At 36.7% G+C, this 19998-nt stretch overlaps 4 protein-coding genes across 4 annotated transcripts in view; all 4 read right to left on the minus strand.

The window, feature by feature from the left end:
- Positions 1-1953: 1953 nt before the first annotated feature.
- On the minus strand, positions 1954-5490 carry LOC124371220. The gene is made up of 2 exons (XM_046829552.1): positions 4591-5490; positions 1954-4358 (listed from the first exon to the last, which is right to left on the minus strand). The coding sequence occupies exons 1-2, from the start codon at positions 4779-4781 to the stop codon at positions 2108-2110; spliced, it is 2442 nt and encodes an 813-aa protein (XP_046685508.1). The 5' UTR covers positions 4782-5490; the 3' UTR covers positions 1954-2107.
- A 286-nt stretch (positions 5491-5776) lies between these two features.
- LOC124371222 lies at positions 5777-7684 on the minus strand. Its single transcript, XM_046829554.1, has one exon. It carries the CDS (start codon positions 7682-7684, stop codon positions 5777-5779), a length of 1908 nt encoding a protein of 635 aa, XP_046685510.1.
- A 1119-nt stretch (positions 7685-8803) lies between these two features.
- Positions 8804-11482, minus strand: LOC124371221 (jerky protein homolog-like). The gene is made up of 2 exons (XM_046829553.1): positions 11126-11482; positions 8804-10746 (listed from the first exon to the last, which is right to left on the minus strand). Exons 1-2 carry the CDS (start codon positions 11146-11148, stop codon positions 9177-9179), a joined length of 1593 nt encoding a protein of 530 aa, XP_046685509.1. The 5' UTR covers positions 11149-11482; the 3' UTR covers positions 8804-9176.
- Positions 11483-13936: 2454 nt separating this feature from the next.
- Positions 13937-19998, minus strand: part of LOC124371223 — a 44435-nt gene continuing 38373 nt past the window's right edge. The window contains exons 3-4 of the mRNA XM_046829555.1: positions 18073-18309; positions 13937-14121 (exon numbers count right to left, since the gene is read on the minus strand). Coding sequence (XP_046685511.1) covers positions 13937-14121; positions 18073-18309 — 422 coding nt within the window. The remainder of the gene's footprint in view (positions 14122-18072; positions 18310-19998) is intronic.

The raw sequence follows: 19998 nt of genomic DNA on the forward strand, positions 1-19998 counted from the left end.
TACACTTTAAAAGTAAAGAATGAAAAGAAAATTAATGACATAGCTCACAAATCATGAAAAATGGTTGCATAATGTTGTTAATAGTCAATCGGGCCACCTTTTGCTTTCCTACATTTATTTACCCGGTCCGGCATGGTGTCAATGAGCTTGAGACATACGGCCTTGGTGATTTGGCACCAGATGTTAGCAACCATGAAGCGCAGTTCCTCTTTGTTTCTTGGTTTCTGCTTTGCTAATCTTATCCCCATAGTATTCCAGACATTCTCAATAGGGTTGAGGTCCGGGCTTCTGGCTGGCTAGGGAAGAACCTCGACGTCATAGTTTTGAAACCAGTTCATTGTCTGCCTCGACTTGTGGCAGGGTGCGTTGTCTAGTTGGTAGATCAAATTCTCGCCCAACAACCTGTGAGCTGAAGGAAGCATTACTGTTTCCATAATCCTGCAGTAGGAGGTACTATTTACGGTACCATCAACAAAAAAAGCTCCCCTAGTCCTTCGGAAGTTATACACCCCCATACCATAACCGCATCTCCACCCATCTGGACAGCTGGGGCAACACAGGCTGGCAGGAATTTTTCAGTTTTCGTACGCTGAACTTCGGACCTTTCGTCGTGGAAAAAGTTCAAAACGGTACTCATCTGAGAAAATGACACGCCTCCAAGCTTCTTTTTGCCACCCATGGCGCTCACTGAACCACAATTGACGTCTGTTTTGGGCAAGAGTGATTAACAAAGGTTTTCTTAGAGCAAAGAAAGAGTGCATACCTCTGTCACGTAGGCGTTGCGACACAGTAGACACACTAATGTCAACAGAAGCATCGTCTCTTTTCATTTTCGTTAAAATATAACTAGAACTTGCATTTCTGTCTTTCCTACTTATGTTTATAAGCTTACGATCTTGTCTGGGAGATGTCTTGCGTGGCCGGCCGCTCCTGGGTCGCTCCAAAACTATGACAAACTCATGGAATCGGTTAACAGTATTTTCTACATACGTTTTAGATATGTTTAACGCACGTCCCATGTCTCTGTAAGACTTTCCTAGCTTAACACTCCAGCGGTCGCGCGGGGTAATTTATTACCCCAAATAAAATTTGACATATAATGATAGTTATAACAATGTTTTAGGTAGACCAAGATGATATATTTGTTTCATGTATATCGACAATTGCTGTTAACACCGAATTATAGCATTCAACTTGAGTGATTTTTTCGATATATTGATTTTACTTGCTGTTGTAGTAAGTTGTTCTTAGATAATGTTTATGTATCAAATTGACTGGAGCACACAAGTAACAAGTAATTTTGCTTAAGACTACTGTTTATATTCATATATATATATATATATATATATATAGAGGTAAAGGTGGTAATATGAGCCCCTACTTTCTTTTTTGTAAATAATAATTTTATTTTTTTATTTTTACCAAATTATTTCGTGGGTTTAGAATAAAAGGGTACTAAGTGCACAATCCTAAAATTTTCAGGAGGGAGCATCAAAGATTTGACATATCGGTTTGAAATTGTTTCAGGCTCAAATAACTTGCTTGTAGATTTTTTAAATGCTATATCATCTAAAAGTTTGAATTATTCAATTAGTTAGTGGTAAATGATTAAAGTTCTTTTAAAAAATTAAACTTTTGTTTTCAGTTAGAACCTTATTATTTTTAATATTTTAATAATATAACATAAAAAGGTTCCAAGAGGTAGTTAGAACTATTTTATTTAACTTTTTTTTATGTGCTTATTTAAAAAAGTTCTATTTACTAGTTAGAACTATATTAATCTAAAATATAAGCAATCATTTAATGTAAGACAGTTCAATGTACCACTTAGAACTCTATTAAATTAAATGAAATCACAATATTATTTTTTCCACCTTTCAGTCATAAGATTAATTTCTAATCTTATAACACCAGAGCATCATATTTGAATAGGTAAACAAAATAAACAAAAACTACAATTAGTATAGTTAATTTTATTATTAACAATGTCGGTATAAAAAATTTACAAAACTGCACTAATTAACTTAAGTGCTATGTCTATCACACCTGGATTGTGAAAACAGTAAATAAAAATATGATATTTCTAAGAGAGTTTTCAACACAATGTTTAGTGAGCATTAAGAATTACTTGATAATACTCCCTATCTACTATAGGCATAAATCTTTCCATTCTTTTTAAATCCCTCTTCTTTTCTGGCTTCAGCTTTATAATGCCTTGTACTGTTCCAGGTTCTTCATAGCTTATATATTCTGTTAATCTTTCTGAAGTCTTTCTTCTTTTTGATGTTCTCATAGTTGGTTTAATGTTGACATGCTTCATTTCTTGCCCATGTAATTCATTATACTCAACCAATCCAAAGACTTGGGATAGTTTTAGTGAACTTATAAGTGTAAAGGGTATCAGTTTCATATTGAGCTCTTTACTGGATGCTGCAAAGTCCAAAAAGTCATTTTCTGTCATCTGCAAAACAACATAAGGATTTTTCCGGTTAACAATTTTCAAAATTCTCATCAGACTTACAGGCGAGAAAAACTCAGTACCACTAAACGCTTTTTCAATGTGGCTGTGAATGTTGTCTACTTCTTGGACAGCTCCATGACCAGGTGTTGAATAATTCATTGTAATCGATGTGAGTTGAGGATTGTTTTTAAGAATCAGCATCATAGCCCCCGTCATCATTTGATTTCTGTTTTGAGGAACACATGAGTCACTCCAAGTTATCAAGTTGTCGGTTTCTGGAAAATCTAGCAAAACTTTCTTCACAATTTTATATACAGCGCTGGCAATATCATTGCCTGTACGACCACCTGTTACCTCTGTCCACAGAGCACAGTAAACTTTCTTACCATTTTTTGTTTTCAAATGGGCAGTTAAGTTGTAAACATTTAATTTACTAAAGTAAAAAAAACTGCTAATCTCAGCTCTTGGGCAAGTAATTACATTTTGTAAGTCAAAACTTAATACAGTAGCATCAGAGTTTTCACGATCTTTATGTCTTGCTTCTCGCATAGCATTTTTCTCTGCTACATGAAGTTGGTATTTTTCTGAATCTGCAGGCAACTTCTCTTTAAGACTCACCTTGTGCTCTTCACACGTGTCACAGCGATCACTTTTTGGAAAATGGAAATCTATGTTAAATTCTGTTAAGAATATTCTCCTATACATACTCTCTTTAATAATAGTATCAGGATGTTTTTCAACAAAAAGAGAATACATCTTAGAAATATTTAATGAACTGTCTAAATACTGTTTAGAGGAATTCTTTCTGCAGTAATGTGATTCCACAACTGGGAAGGATTTTATATGTATCCTGACATCATTTTTAGCGTAAGCAGGAATCACAGTACTTTTGTTATGTCCTCTTTGGTCATTTTTTGGTAGGTCAGTCTCAGGGTCTTTCTTAAGATGGACATTATAAATTGGTTTCTGAGAAATGCTTAAAGTGCTTAAAAAGAAGGTTTTACAAACCTGGATTCTTTCATTGTTAATATTAAAATAGTATCGAAAAGAAAACTGACGTCTTGATACAGAGTTTTCAACACCTTTATTTTGTTTTCTGGCTGTTAGCGATCTTTCAGTAAGATTTTTTAAGAACATGTACTTCTCATTTTGCGTCTTTAAAGTATAAAAAGCCTTAAATACTGCCTGTCTTTCATCGCAAGTAATCTTCTTATTGCAAAAGAATTTGCAATTGTTTAGGCAGTCTTTTTTTGTTTTAATTTCTTTCTTATGAATTAGTTTACCTTTTTGATTGATATATTCTTCCCCTGCCTGGTGTTTTCTTTTCCTTTGGTTTATTTTCCAGTTATCTGGAGTTTGTAATCTTTTCCTAGGCTTCTTCTGGACAGGCAAGCTGTCAATATCATCTGGAGTGCCTTCAGTGATTGTCTGTTGAATTTGTTCGTCCTCAGGAGTAGGGTGAGGAGACTTGTCCGGAGTAAATACCAAAGTTTGTACTGATTCATTAGAAGAAAGTTCTGTGACAAAATCACCTTCATTAATGCTTTGTGTATCTTCTTCAATAATTGTAACTACAGTTCCATCTAGTACATTTAAAAAGTCTTCTTGCACTTCGTCACAGTTTTGATTTGCTGTTATGACTATAAAAATGTTCCCTTCATCACTAAAAAGTTGCCTATCATGGTTGTCCTCAGCGAGTTGGTCATGACTGTCCTCAGCGAGTTGATCATGGTTGTCCTCAGCCAGTTGGTCATAGTAATTATCCTTTGTGGTTTCATCATGGTTGTTGTCTGTGATTTCATCATGATTGTCCTCTATGATGTCATGGTTATCCTCTGCGGTTTCTTCATGGATGTCCTCCATATATTGCTCAAGGTTATTGTGTGCACCATAATTACTGGAATAAAGAACACAGATTAGATTAGGTAGATTATAAATACAACCTAGGTAGGTAGGTTATTGCGTAGAACATGAAAATGCAAATACGTACTTATTCTTTACAAATAGCCTATCTATATTTAGGTAGTTATTGGTTATCTCAATAGGAGTTAATAATTAATTTGTACTGAATTTGGACTGTTTGTGTAATTTCATGAAAATTATTGAAATCCTATATTAACACGACTTACATTTCTGAGTTACTTGGATCTAGTATGTTTACACATTCAGTGGGATATTCTTCTACTTGTTCATCTTGGATGTCATCTCCTTGTTCATTGGGATCACCCTTTGTAGGAACATAGTTGTTGTTTACACATTGATCAAGATTGCTCTCTGAACCAGCATTGCTAAAATCAAAGAAAAAATTCAGAACATACATGAATAAAACTAATGGAATTATAACCAAATGAAAACACTATAGACTTTAATAGAAATTTTGATTGATAAAATCATAGCTATTTGAATAAAATACACAAATTTAGCATTCAATTTGGATTCTGGTATATAGCCATTTACCAGTTTTAATGTTGTTTTATCTATGTTAATGGTTTAGAGCAAAACATCAGTATGGGTTATTTTAGGTTAGATTTCTTACCTGTCAGAAGTGAAACTCTGATTTCTTGGAGCACACTGATCTTCACTATCATCTAGTGCCTCTAATATTTCACTATCGTTTATGGAACTCATATTAGTTATAAAACATCCCAATAAATAATATTACAGTTTCTAGGAAAACCGCAAGCAAAATAACCTTAATAAATTGAATCAGGCTTTTACATCAGCTGATAGAACCTTACTGCATTGAAAAAGATAATTCATTTAAATAACATGGTTCCATCTGCAAATGGAACCTTATTGAACTAAAACTATTTGTTTTTGGGACCAATATGGTTGTAAGTTGCAGTTAGAACCTTCTTCAATTGTAAAAGAGTGACTTTAGCAGATAGAACTATCTTATTTTGCTTATTATTAAATTATCAGCTGACATAAACCAAAACAGATGTTTAGAATACATTCAGTTTGTCAGTTAGAACCTTATTACACCAAAACCTCATTTTATGAAAAAATGTCAGTTAGAACCCTTTTATTCTAAACCCACGATTTGTGTTGGACTTCAACTAGAACATTTGGTGAATATATTTATAAATAATGCAGTCAATTAATTAAACATAAAGTGAAATAAAAAATAAAAAATCAAAACAAGACGTATTGTTAAAAAAAATTTCTGTGCTGGTATTATGAGCCCCTAAAGTAAATACATGGAAAAGAGTGTTAAAAATGACAGTCATACAAAAATATCCTATATGAAAATTGTATTTTATTAATTACAAAACTTTAACAGTGTAAAAAAGGTGTAAACAAACAGAAAATATTTTATGGTCTGCAAAAGTCACAAACATACACATCTTTTTCAGCCCCAGCACAATCATTGTGTGCCCACATTTCACACATCATGCACTGGATCCACAGTTCTCCTCGATGATCGGCTGAGTAAAGTCCTTCACAAAACATACAGGGCGTATGCTCATCTCCGGGATTATCAACTCCCACAGGCATTTCCAAAACTGACTCTCCGGAATTGACGGAGCAGTCCGATTCATCTGAGTCCTTGTCTCCGAAAATTTTCCGTTTTACAGACTTGACAGTGTTTTTTGTCTTTGTTGCAGACTGGATTTTTTCCTTTTTCCTTTTCTCTGATTCTTCTTTTTTAGCGTCAGTCAATTTCTTTTTTTCCGCTGCTTCTAGCAGAGCATTTTTGTAGGGTGATGATGTGACCAGAGCAGCTTTTGACGGTTTCGGTCCTTTGTTTGAAACTTTTTTCTTAGGTTTGGGTACAGGCCATATATCCTTTGGTGACACAGCAGTTGTCGAATGTTGTTGTTTTCCACATTCACCGGATGGACCTGCAAGGTCTAGGTCTTCAGTGGACGGTCGAAATAAGGTGGATGTGATGGGTTGTAGGTGGGCTTCGGTCTCGGGCGGGTTATCCTCACTTAGACTTTGGATAATCTCTTCAGGATCATCGACGTCCTCCTCTGAGTGTTCAAAGTTGTGTACCATTTGAGGCTGTGTCGGCTTTCTCTTTCTTGCTTGCAGTAGGGGTTCCATGTCGAATGTCTCTTCAGATGATGGTGCAAAGTCTGCAGCAGTGAAGACATTCCTGTTGCATGGATACAATCCGGTTGTTTTAAACCCATTCACAGCTATCGACCCTGTCTGGCAAGCTAGGTACGCTTGTCCTAGAAGCTCTGCAATGTCATAGGGTCCCACTCGTTTTTCGCCATGTCGAATATACCGGCGTATTTGTTCACTGTAGTGGTGTTTTAGTGGCCCCAGGAATGACTTGTCTAACGGTTGTAGCTTATGTGACGTGTGTGGGGGCAAACTAATGATTGATATGAAGTTATCCCTCGCAAGATTCACAATATCTATGTTTTTTGTGTGAGAGTTGTGACCATCTAGGATCAGAAGTACAGGATCTTCTTTTGTTGGCTTAGTCTTCTCAATAAAATGGCGTAGCCAGTCTGTAAACAGGTTTGATTGTATCCACCCTGAAGGGTGGCACCTACCAATCGCCCCTGGTGGAGCACCTTTCATAAGCAGATCTGTCATGTTTTTTCTTGGGAAAATTAACATGGGCGGAATGAAAGTGCCCCCTGCGCTCATGCAACAGATGACAGTCACAAGAGAGCCTCTTTCAGCTGAGCTAAGAGCTCCCACTTGTCTCTTCCCCCGTAAACCAATCACTCTGGGAATTTTACTCTGAACCACAGATATCCCTGTCTCGTCGACATTGAAAACTCTGTCGGCTGGGTATTTGTGTTTCCTATACTCAGCTTCTAAGATGTCGAAGAAATTGTTTACTGCCTCTTCATTGAATCCATTTGCCCTTGAAAATGAAGTTGCTGAAGGTTTCAATACAGATAATACATCCTTGTGCCGCCTCATAAAATGGTCGAACCAAGCCCTACCAGCTAACCCCTCTGTTTTGAACGGATTTTTTATCCCGTTTCTTACACAAAGTTGGTAAGCTATTCTGCGAACATCTTGTCTGGTGAGACCGTAAAACTTGCTCTCCATCTGAAGCAGGTACTCAACAAGCTCCATTTCCAGCTGGTCTCCCATTATAGTTTTCCTTCCCAGACGAGTGGCAGCTGCTTCTTCTGGTGGCTTGTCACCTCGAGCAAGTCTTTGCAGAGTCGGTCTTGGGACAGAAAATTTCTGAGAAGCCTTTTTCAATCCCATTTCTTTGTTCCTAATCGCATTTATTGCCATGACCATATCATCGGTATTCCAATTTTTTCTTTTAGGTTTAGGTGCCTTGCTTAAACTCTTTCGTGGCATCTGAAACAATAAAAGTAGGAACACAAGTTGTAGTGCATGTAATATGAGCCCCTTAAAGATGGGGCTCATATAACAGGCACAGAAGGGGGCTCATATTACCGACATCGCCATATTGAATTTCCTTCATCCATAATCTATCTTTGTTACTGTCTGAATTATTTATCACCCACAATAAATCAAAGCTTAAAACCTACTCTATTAGATTACTTAGCCTATTAGAGTTACTGCAATCGAATAGTAATCATAATTAATGGCTAAAAAGTACCTTTTTAAAGTTTCTTAGTTGAAGAAAATACGAACACCTGTTGCAACCACCAACTATCATCAATAACTGAACCAGAGTGCTCTAGCGGCCTAAACAGGAACTTAATACAGTGTTTCCATCGATCCCCACTAGATTGCGTGCGCTGTATGACCAGATATATTGGGGGCTCATAATACCTACAGGGCTCATATTACCACCTTTACCTCTATATATATATATATATACTGGGTTTTCATAAATGAATGGTACAATATAAACATAAAATAAAAAGAGAACCGTACAAAGTACATTAAAAATATTTATTTCATTAGAATCCTCGTTAAAAACAATTTTATACTGATACATTTAGTACATTTCAATGTGTCCACCACCGATAGCTCTGCAGACATCTAATCTATGGTCGATCTCGGCCCATACACTGTGCAGCATGTCTCTTGTAACCGATGATACTGCCTCATAAATCCTTTCCTTTAAATGAGCTAAGTCACGGATCTTCTGAGAATAAACAATGTTTTTCACGTATCCCCACAAAAAAAATCGCATGGAGTCAAATCCGGGCTTCTAGGAGGCCATGCTATTGGGCCACCTTGACCTATCCATCTTTGTCCAAACTTGTCATTCAAAGCATCTTGAACAAAGTCCTTATAATGGGGTGGCGCACCATCTTGTTGAAAATACACCATATTGACATTATAAAACTCATCAATTTGAGGAAAACAAAAATTCTCTAGCATGTCCAGATACACATTACCATTAAGACTTTTCTCGGCAAAAAAAAAGGTCCAATTACAGTAGAACCTCGATAGTTCGACACTTTGTGGACTAACGGGGTGTCGAACTATCAAGATGTCGAACTATAGGGAGTATATAGATTTTAACACAAGGAATATTAAAAAGGCGAGTTTATGTTAAGATGGACTGTAATTTAATTAACAATGTACAACTAAACAAATATTAAACTGATGAAACAAAATGTATCAACTTACATTGTTTTACAGTGCTGTACTTCTTCCTCTTAAAATAGTTAATGATTAAATGAATAAATGTAAAAATAAACAAACTCAATTCATAATATAGGCTAGATAAAAAACAAAATGTATATACAAAAATAAATTAATATGGGACAACTATAACTTGTAACATGGTTACATCATGTTTTACTTTTTACAACGCAAAATAGTTTGTGATTTTTAATTGTTTTTCACTTTGGTTTCTTCGCCGAGCCGCCTCGTCACGTAATCGTCGAAGAAACAAAATGTCCATTCCAGTCGTCCCTTGTTCCTGTAAATACTGGATCGCTCCCTCGAAGAATTTTACACCTTCGCTGTGTGTCAGTTTTGATTTTTGAGTGGTATCTTCGTCGTCTTCTGACTCTTCTTCACTATCCTCTCTTGATTTTAAAGCATCAACTATTTCTTCCTCTGAAGTTGGTCCGCTTTCTTCATCTTGTTCCATCCACTCGAAAACATCTGTAGGTGAAGCTTCTTCACAACCTGGGATTTTTTCCATTAAAGTGGCTAGCTCGTCATCTTTAATTTCTTCGTTGAACTCATTTCCCTGGTGGTCCAAGAGCTTCCTCCAAGAACGCACGAGCGTTAGGGGATTGAGTTCATCCCATGCCTGGGAAATCCAGCCAACAACATCCAGCATATCAATTTTTTTTAACTTATCCACTAATTCGACTCCTTCATCTAGGGCTTGAATGAGACATGAAAGGAGTTTCTTCCTATACAACTTCTTAAGCGTTACCAAAACTCCTTGGTCCATAGGCTGGCAAAGGGAGGTTACGTTAGGGGGCAAGAACATAGCTTTAATTTCTCCGTCTTGAATGACATCTACAGCCGGGTGCGTTGTTGCGTTGTCGAGGATCAAGAGTGCTTTCATTGGAAGGTTCTGGGACTTTAGATGCTTCTTAATTTCGGGCACAAACTGTTTGTGAAACCATTCGTTAAAAATGCTCTCTGACATCCAAGCATTTGATTGGTGTCTGTAAAAAACGGGGAGGTCAAAATGGTCACCATTCATTTTAATATTTTTGAAGGCTCTAGGTTTCCTGGCCTTTCCTATCAGAGCCAATTTTAATTTATGAGTTCCTGTTGCGTTACTGCAAGCCAACACAGTAACTCTGTCCTTACTTTTTTTATATCCTGCTGCAGCTTTCTCTTGTTTGAGAGCCAAACTTTTTGTTGGGAGCATTCTAAAATTCAGACCAGTTTCATCACAGTTATAGATTTGCTCTCCACTAAGGCCTAATTCTTCAATCAAAGCTTGAAATTTCATTTTAAAATCATGTGAACTATCGAGATTTGCTGACAGTTTTTCTCCACAAATGCTCAATTGTTTAATACCATACCTCTCTTTCCATCTGTCCAGCCATCCAGAGCTTGCTGTGAATTCAGGCTCTCCCTCTTCTTTAAAGTTTTGATAAAATTTCAAGGCCTTTTCCTGTAAAATCGGTCCTGAGATCGGTGTCCCTTTCTCCCTCTGAATCCTAAACCACTGGAAAAGAGCTTCACTTACTTGTTCATACTCAGACCTCTTCATACTCCTCCTCTTGTCTAACGATTCTGAACACACTCTTTTCACACACCAAGACTCAATTTCATTTCTAGACTTCCTCCATCCAATCACTGTTGACCGACCAACGTTCAAATCACTCGCCACTTTCTGTACACTTTCACCTTTGTCAATCCTTTTTAGAGCATCTAATTTCATTTCCATCGTAACAAAGCACCTTTTACGTTTTTTATCTGACATTTTAAAAAACAAACAAATTACAAAGCAGTTCAGTAACACCAACTACGTATGTCTAACGATCGTAAAACAGTAACGTATCACGAAAGGAACAAAAACGCGTCTTAACTCCCGCAGCGTCACGAGCGAACTGAGTTGACGACTAAGAATAGCGGGTGAGTCAGAGGGGGAGGGGGAGGAGGATGCGCTATACAAAGGGCAGTGGCGCGCGTTCACGGCAACAATGGCGGGCCCGTCAAGGACACCACTTGTCCCTGCTGTCACGTTATGTTGGTCACGGCTGGTGTCGAATGATACGGACTGTCGAACTATCGAGTGTCGAATTAACGAGGTTCTACTGTACTTTGTTTTTAAAGCACCTTTTACGTTTTTTATCTGACATTTTAAAAAACAAACAAATTACAAAGCAGTTCAGTAACACCAACTACGTATGTCTAACGATCGTAAAACAGTAACGTATCACGAAAGGAACAAAAACGCGTCTTAACTCCCGCAGCGTCACGAGCGAACTGAGTTGACGACTAAGAATAGCGGGTGAGTCAGAGGGGGAGGGGGAGGAGGATGCGCTATACAAAGGGCAGTGGCGCGCGTTCACGGCAACAATGGCGGGCCCGTCAAGGACACCACTTGTCCCTGCTGTCACGTTATGTTGGTCACGGCTGGTGTCGAATGATACGGACTGTCGAACTATCGAGTGTCGAATTAACGAGGTTCTACTGTACTTTGTTTTTAGTCACTCCACACCAGATGTTTACTTTTGGTGTGTCTCGGATTATTTCTATGGTCTCATGAGGATGTTCAGAACTCCAAATTCGAACGTTGTGTCTATTAACACACCCGTTAACATGAAAAGTTGCCTCATCTGTAAACATAACATCATTTAAAAATGATTCATTTTCTTCAATCTGATTTAAGATGTAAGTTGCATACTCCACACGTTTATTTTTATCATTCGGTTTGATCCCATGCAACAGTTGAACTTTATAGGCATGAAAATGCAGCCTTTTATGCAAAATTTTATGCAGAGTTGTCACTGGGATTTCAAGCTCCAGACTCCGACGTGGAAGAGATTTTTGTGGACATCTAAGACAAGATTTTCTAACATTTTGAATTGTTACCTCTGATACAGTCGGTCTCCCAGAAGACTTCTGTTTTTGTACCGATCCAGTTTCTTCGAATTGTTTACTTCAACGCGTAATGTTGTTTCTATGAGGTGGATCTTTGTTAAATAATCTTCTAAAAGCCCTTTGCACTAAAACAGAAGACCTTAATTCACTAAACAATAGCACACACTTGGCTTTTTCTTGATCAGAAAACATCTTTCTAAATCAGAATCAAATGTTTGAAGTTATTGCACAATTTAACCAACAACAATGAAACAGCTGTTTTCTAACACAGAGCAATAAAACTAATTGAGCTGAAGAATTCAGAGGTGCGAACCATATTTTTCTACCTTGCATAGGAAATTGTTTATAAGCATTCAAAATTGCACCATTCATTTATGAAAACCCTGTATATATAGCTTTCTAAAACTGCAACATATGACAAACTTTTAAATACACATATAGTGAAGTCAAGGTGACCGCATAAACCAATACATGTGCTAATTGAGTTTTTAGGCCGAAATAAAACTGCATAACACAATTTATTAACTTTATTAAACACTGTAAACGAATTTGCACTTTTTACATTATTTAGTGGTTGGTCTCAATAAAAATTTTGACATAGTGTCAAACTACAAACAGTTTTTAGAAAAAAAACTTAAAGAGCTCTTTTGGTATGGTTAAAATCTAATATCAATAAATTGAGTATTTTGAAATACAAACAAATAAATGCAATATTAAAAGGTGAAAACTTATTTTACTATCAATAAATCTGTAGGTACAATAGGAGTTATGTACATTGTTCATTGAAAAAATTGATCGCAAACATACATCACACATCTGCCACTAGTTGCTGGTCCTCTCTCTGCCTGTACTGGAGGTCCCTCTGAATCTTCTATTCCCAAAAAGAGTTTACATCTGGCCTTGAGTTGTTTCGGTATCGCGTCAAGATTCATTCGGCGATGAACAGCTGGTTTCATCAACTCCAACGCCAGAGTTGACAAATATTCTCTTCGGACTACATTTTGGTTGTTGTTATTTGCCCGGAAAATGTTTATTGCATTTACACCCCCGACATTCAGCAGATGAAAAAACAGAGTCAATGGGCATCTTCTAGAGTTTCGGCTAGTGTCATATTGGTGGCACATCTTATCAGGTATATCAACTCCAAATTTAGTATTGTTATAATCAGTTATTATCATAGGCTTCCTCTTCTCGTAGGTGTTAGGATCAATTTCACCGATTTGATGCACTGTGGACAAAGCAATGACAGCTTTACTTTTTTTGGCACATAAGAGACCAAAGTTGCCTTCTCATAGTAGCCAAACAAGCTACTATATACTTCCCTTATCAAGCAAGTCATCCATTAGTGTAAGTATGACATTTGCTGCACCCTGACCATGATCATTTCTTCTCAAAAAGAATGTTTCTGCACCGACGTAAGTAATCAATTTCCATAGATATCCTGATTTCGCTTCAGAAAGAACAAATGTTTTTATGCCAAAACTTGCTCGTTTTACTCTTATATATTGCATGAAGATAAGTCTGCCTTTCCATAGCAGTAGACTTTCATCGATAGAAATGTCGCGGTGTGGAGTGTAAACGGAAGAAAACTTTTGAAATGTATCTATACACAGGGCACAATTTTTGCAATCTTTTGGGCCGTCCATCGGAAGTATTGTACTAAAATGTAAAAATCTGTTAGAAGCTTTAGAAAACAAAGGTTAGTTGTGAAGTAGCGGTCAAAAACTGGTTTCCAGATAAGTCCTAGCAAAATGTTAAATGTTAAGAGCAAATATATTTCATCCCTGTCCGGGGGTTTCCACGCATGGAATCTAGAGAACTGTCTAAGTGGTCCATAAGCTAAAAATTGTTCAGCGTAAATGTTTGTTTGATTTGCAATTAGATCGAGTAGTTCATCGGTTACAAACTATTTGAAAAGCTCATAAGGGTCGTCCTTGTTATTTATATGAACATTTACTCCGGGGGAACCACTAAATGAAAATTGGGAACATCGGGTATTAGTTTCCCCGTAGTTATCCCATTTAAATTTATCCAAACATTCCGTTAGAACAGTCTGGGGGTCAGGTGGAACACTTTGCGGGTCAGGTGGATGAAGCTGAGGCTCCTCGTTATCAACAGCCTCGGCAAGTACTGTAAGTCTTCACATTCATCATCGTTGTCACTCTCAGATGACGCAAACAAACGTTCTTCAATACCCTCCTCTTCACACATGTAGGTCATGTCACTGTCTGTACACAAAACAAAAAGGAAACAACAAGGTCAATAACTGGGACGCGACTGGGCAACAAAGCAACGTGGACTACTGAGCAGGGATGCGCGGAGGACGGAATAGCCACTCAACACGTGGTTACATTGACCTACATTGCATTTATGAAAAAAGAGAGTTTCAATTTGATTTAAGCAATAAATAAATATAAAAAGGTTATAATGCAATAATACATGTAAAGTAAAACACCTAACTGCATAAAGCCTCAAATAAATGCGTTGCATAGTAACAAAGGGGAGACGTTCAGTCAACGTAACAGCCACAGTCAAAGGAATGAACCAATGTAAAAATAGAACATCGCGCTCACTCTAGAGGCAATTCCAGGAACTACGGCGAGCTAGCGCGACAAACAACGAGAAAACATGAATCACTTATATCCGCGCGTACACGCGACAGTGGTACTTTTTCTGCACTTGGCTCTTGACGCGTACACGCGACAAAAACTCTTAAGGGGTTAAAAACAAAAGAGGGCCAAGACAACTTCCTTGAGGACTCCACTGGTGATTTTTTTCTAAATTTGAAATGTTGTTGCTATTTTTTGTGTTACAGAACTTGTTATCAAGATAACTAGCAAAAATGTCTACACATTTACCTCTAATTCCTAATTGTTCTAATTTGTATAGTAATATCTTAAAATCTACAGTATCAAAAGCTTTCTTAAGATCTAGAAGTGAAATTAATGTATCTTTGTCAATGCTGTTTACAACTAAATTTATTGCTTCATCAGTACTTTTGTTCATTCTAAAACCAAATTGTTTCCTTGATAACAGGTTGTATTTTCCCAAAAAACTATATAATCTCTCATATAAACATTTCTCAAATATCTTGCCAATTATTGGTAATACACTAATTGGACGAAAATTTGATGGATCTGATAAGATTCCTTCACTTTTGTAAATTGGACTGATTGTTGCTATTTTTAGTTAATCGGGAAAGAAGCCCGTTTCAATAGATAAATTAAAAATATATGCTGATGGTTCTCAGAACCAGTGTAAGCGTTCTTTACAAAAACAGCTGAACTTCTCTTTTTGTAGGCAAACACCCTTTGTTCACGCATTTTAAAAGGCAGAACTGCTTTAATGATAACATTTGCTCATTTTTTGTAGTTTTAAACTTTCCAATCAACCCCTAGTACTTTTAACTGACCATACTGCTCAAGAATTCTGTAGTATTCTTGAAGTGACAGAATTTCTTACTTTTTTGTGTAGATCTTTTCAACTCTGCCCAAGAGCCTATCTGGAGGCATAAAACTATGTCCCTTGATAGGAAAATAATGATAAACTTCTTTAAATATTTCACTTCGATGAACATAGTTCAATAAAAATGCCATCATTGTAGCATTTTTGTTTTGACTACATGTCGCATCAGAAAAAAGTCTAAGTTTAAATGGAACAGTCGTATTATTGTCTTGAGCTTGACTCTTAACTCTTTCTTCTAAGGATGTCAAAAAATTTCCAGGGGCTGAAACAACCTCATTAGATCCTCTGCCTGATTGGTCTTCCGTCCATACATACATAAAGCAGTTCTCATGACTTCGTGAATAATAAAAGTAAGATTATATACCCAAATCTGCCGAGCATAAAAAGTCTCAGAAATTCGTATCATAGGTAAGGGTTGGTTTTGTTGCATATCAAATGCTACTGTAACAGTATCAGGACTCTTCTCTTTAACCCTAGAAGTGGCGCGCAAACGTACTGTAGTGGCACAGTGTTTTAGGGTAACCGGTAAGGTATTTTTCTAAAGCTTGGTTTTACTGCAACGAATGGTCCAAATGTAACATATTATACATCATTTTTCTCACAAAAGAACAGAGAAACATCTTTTGGTAATTTTATTTTATTTAACATTATTTTTTTTTTTTTTTTCAAAAAGTATGTGAAGTTTTTGGTTTTTAAAATTTTTTTACTCCAAATTCCGTTTTGTACCTAATTTTGAGTTTATAAAACAAAGATTTCAAAATACCCATTTGACTCGAAATTTTATGCTGATTTCAGAAATATATAGTTTATATGGCTTAAACGTGATATATTTACATATTTTTACGAAAATTCATAAAATTGTACAAATTCAGTTTTTTGTGTCCAGAGAAAGTGGCAAAAAAATAATAAATCTGTATGTATTCAAGACCATGAAACTACATCTAATAATTTCTAAAGTCTAGAAATTAACTTCAGAAACAAAATAAAAAATATTTATTACAACTTACCAGTATTTACAATATTTACAAGTGTAGTCCAACAGTTTTATTCTGAATCGCTGTTGGTTGCCTTCCTCTTCTTACCAACTACTGTTGGTCTATAGAAGTGTTCTAGAAGGTGGTAACAATTCTGATGGACCCCGCAGTTGCAGCCTGGACAAAAATAGCTGGTCCTTTTCTTTATTTTGTGTTTTTCATTACACACAGCACACAACCGATTATTTTTGTTGGGGAGTAAAGTGAGTTCGTGCACTGGACCGACTACATCACCACCCGCTCCTGGGATTGGTAACTGTCCTTGAGTTTCATTAGGAGCTGCACTCAATTCCTCTATTATGCTGACTATAAAATCTCTTCGAGACATGGGCTGATCACTATTACTTTTGTACAGTATATATGCATTATGCAAAGACATATCAAGGAAGTTTGAGAAAATATTCTTCCAATACCTTCTAGTTGGTCTACTGCAGGTGGCATGGTAGATACTTTTATCCTTTACGTCAACACCTCCCATAAAGGAATTGTATTTGGCAATTAGAACAGGTTTCTCCACTTCAGTACCTCTTTTACTCCTCACAACTGCATTCTCTGCATGTACAGCGGTAGACAAACAATAGACTGGCTTACTAGATTTTTTCTCTCTAAAGCCTACAAGTAGGCAAACATTTTTCCTAAAATAAACAATTTCTTTTGGTTGTAAATTTTTGTTGATTAAAGATTTTGACAGTCCTTTAGAATTTTTCCTAATCGTTCCTGTGAGGTATGTGTTTCTTTCAAAGAGTTTTTCTGCTAGGGGAATTTTAGTGTACCAGTTATCCGTAAATAAGTGGTATCCTTTGTCCAGTAGATCAGATTGTTCTAAAAGGTAGATAACTACCCTCTGTGCCAATGGATCAGTGCCGTCTGATAAAAATTCATGCCCACAATACAATTCAGAATGAATCATGTAGCTAGTCCTGCTATCACATACCTCAAATTTTTTCAAACCAAATCTGCAGTGCCTTTTGTTTGGCATATATTGTAAATAAACCATTCTGTTTTTCATGCCTATTAGACTTTCGTCTATACAAATGTTTTGGGAAGGTACAAAGTACTTTTTGAAATTATGGTTAAGTTCGTCAATGTAAGGTCTGACTTTGTGCCATGGGTCATGACCGGGTTGTCCTTTTTGAGGATTTTCTGTAGAATTGAGATGAAGCATTGCATTTATCATTTGAAATCGTCTGAGAGACATTACTTTTTGGAAAAATGGTAAATGTTGGCTTGAGTTGGTATCCCAGTAATGAACAATATTGTTACGGAATGATAACCCCATATTGATCACTACAGAAATGTATTTTTTTATTTCACTCACAGTTACAGGTACCCATTTATTTACCCTACTATGCGTTTTCAATTTGCCTTCATTCCTAGCCTTATCAATAGAATTTTGAGCATAAATATTTGTTTCTCGAGATATCAGTCTCCAGATTGTTTGCGTGAAGAATAGATACAGGTACATTATTGGTGGTGAGTTTCTTGCAGGACAATTTCTAGGTCCAGTATTAGATTCCCTAACCAAAAAGGGTATTTCTTTTACAGGTTCAGGGGGGAAGACAGACACCCATACAGAGTCAACAGGATCAGTAACTTGGGGATCAGGTCTGGAACTAGGCCCAGAAATGTCAAACAGGTTGGGAGATTCAGGCCTAGGCCTAGAGTTGAGGTTAGGCCTACATGGAGCTTGCGGCACATTTTCCAAATGTTGTTCAAGGTTCCACTCATCAATTTCATCAGCATTGGGCACATAATCATCGTCTGATGAGCTATCAGATAAGCTATCACTAAAGTTACCTTCCCTTGTAATGTCGAAATCAGAATCCTGTCCTTCATCATCACTTGACATAGGCTCACCCACTAACTCCCTCAAATCACTTGAACGATCTTTATAGTTTGTGGAAGACATATTTTTCACTAATACGGAAAAAAAGGTTACTAAATACACTGAAATAATATAATATTATCACTACTGAACCTAAATAACACAAGTAAACAAACGCTACGTGACTGCACAAAGACACGACACGACGTCAACATAGCAACCAGCCACCAGCTGTCTTCATTCCAGCTGTCAGTATTTCACAACACATAGAGGAAAATAAAAGTGCAATACAACTTAAAAACTCGATATTAGAGAAGTTTGGTTCTTCCTCTGTGCAACCATATAAGTTTTATCACGATCGGATAATATTTACGACTTCAAACGTTACGTAATATGAAAGCATGTTAATGCGCCGTATATACGGCATTGGCGTCTGACGACGGCCTAATGCGCCGTATATACGGCGCGCGCCACTTCTAGGGTTAAGAAGTTCATAAAAACGCGGAGAACGTAATTTATAAAGTCTGTAGCGGCCCATAATCTGTGATTTTTCACCTGGAGATTTAGACTGTTTCATCTCAATTTTACACTGTTCGCAGTAGCTACAGGTGTCAGATTTTGGGTTTCCGAACCCAATGTTAAATCTGAGTTGAAATATCCTAAAGAATTTACTGTAGGATGCAGCAGGCTTTCCACTCTCATTTCTTTTTGATCACCACATATTCCAAATTTTTTTGTACAGAAAGTGTTGGATCCATATATACACGAACACTTTTAGCTCGCCCATAATGACTTCCCTGCACTGTAAGGTGCTAATGAACTGGACAATAGAGTTTTCTATCTCGACATCTGTAGGTTTTAGTCTGCTACCACCCCTTTTTTCAATTCTGTCCTCACCAGTTTTGGAAAAACTCTTTGAAATGCTGTTTATCCTGTATCTACTAATTCCAGTAATAGATTAAAAAAATTGTGCACAAACACACAAAAGCTGGCCATGGCATTTTATTATAAAGTACTCAGTTATTAACCTAGGACTAGGGTCTTCGGTCCTTGGCCTTCGCCTTTTCGGTTCTTTAGCAATCATATATTTTAATAAAAAGTTGTCGGTCTACTTTTGATTTATTACTGTTCAACTTATCGCGAAACTGATGTCATCTTCACTTAAATTTATTACTTTGCATATTTTGCTTTCTTGATGTTTATGACTACAAACCACAGCAGGCTCACTGTGGGCAGAAGAACTGATGCGAGTGTACTTACGCATATTTTAGTCCATTTTGTAGGGTCCCTTTTTCTCTTTCTGCTCCTTCCACTATCCACTACTGGATTAACTAATCCCTCAAGATCAAAATCACTCATTGTTTAATATCACTTATCTGTAAAACTTGACAAGTAAAATGTCAAACTGCAACACTCAGATAGAGAACAAGTAAACAAAATAAACATTATAGGTTATAATCTATTTTGTTTGCTAAATACAGGCTGGATTGGAGTTTGTCCATGTAGCTTAAAAGTTCTTCATTGTGAATGTTTTGTTACTTTGTAGTATGTAAACATCTTTTTATTATAGATTTTTCACACAATCATGTTATGTAATATTTCACTAGAAGTAACTGCTGCAGTGTGACATTGCGCATGCGCAATGACTTAGCGGTGTTAGGAAAATCACGGAATTAGACTTAGCATAGGTATGGAAAAAAATCCAAATTTTAACAATGCTTTTATACTGGACTAAGTAGATTTTGGAAACTTGATCTTCAATTCTGAACCAATATTTGCAA

Source organism: Homalodisca vitripennis, unplaced genomic scaffold (genome assembly GCF_021130785.1).
Source record: "Homalodisca vitripennis isolate AUS2020 unplaced genomic scaffold, UT_GWSS_2.1 ScUCBcl_1118;HRSCAF=4343, whole genome shotgun sequence".
Classification (NCBI taxonomy): Eukaryota; Metazoa; Arthropoda; class Insecta; order Hemiptera; family Cicadellidae; genus Homalodisca; species Homalodisca vitripennis.

What these genes read in the sequence shown, in the direction of transcription:
- LOC124371221 (XM_046829553.1), bottom strand. Translation starts at nt 11,148, where the DNA reads ATGTCAGATAAAAAACGTAAAAG. An exon ending in TCAGATAAAAAACGTAAAAG is followed by an intron (nt 10,747 to 11,125) that starts GTGCTTTAAAAA and finishes AAAACGTAAAAG; the next exon opens with GTGCTTTGTTACGATGGAAA.
- LOC124371222 (XM_046829554.1), bottom strand. Translation starts at nt 7,684, where the DNA reads ATGGTCATGGCAATAAATGCGATTAGGAACAAAGAAATGGGATTGAAA.
- LOC124371220 (XM_046829552.1), bottom strand. Translation starts at nt 4,781, where the DNA reads ATGTATGTTCTGAATTTTTTCTTTGATTTTAGCAATGCTGGTTCAGAG. An exon ending in GATCCAAGTAACTCAGAAAT is followed by an intron (nt 4,359 to 4,590) that starts GTAAGTCGTGTT and finishes TCTTTATTCCAG; the next exon opens with TAATTATGGTGCACACAATA.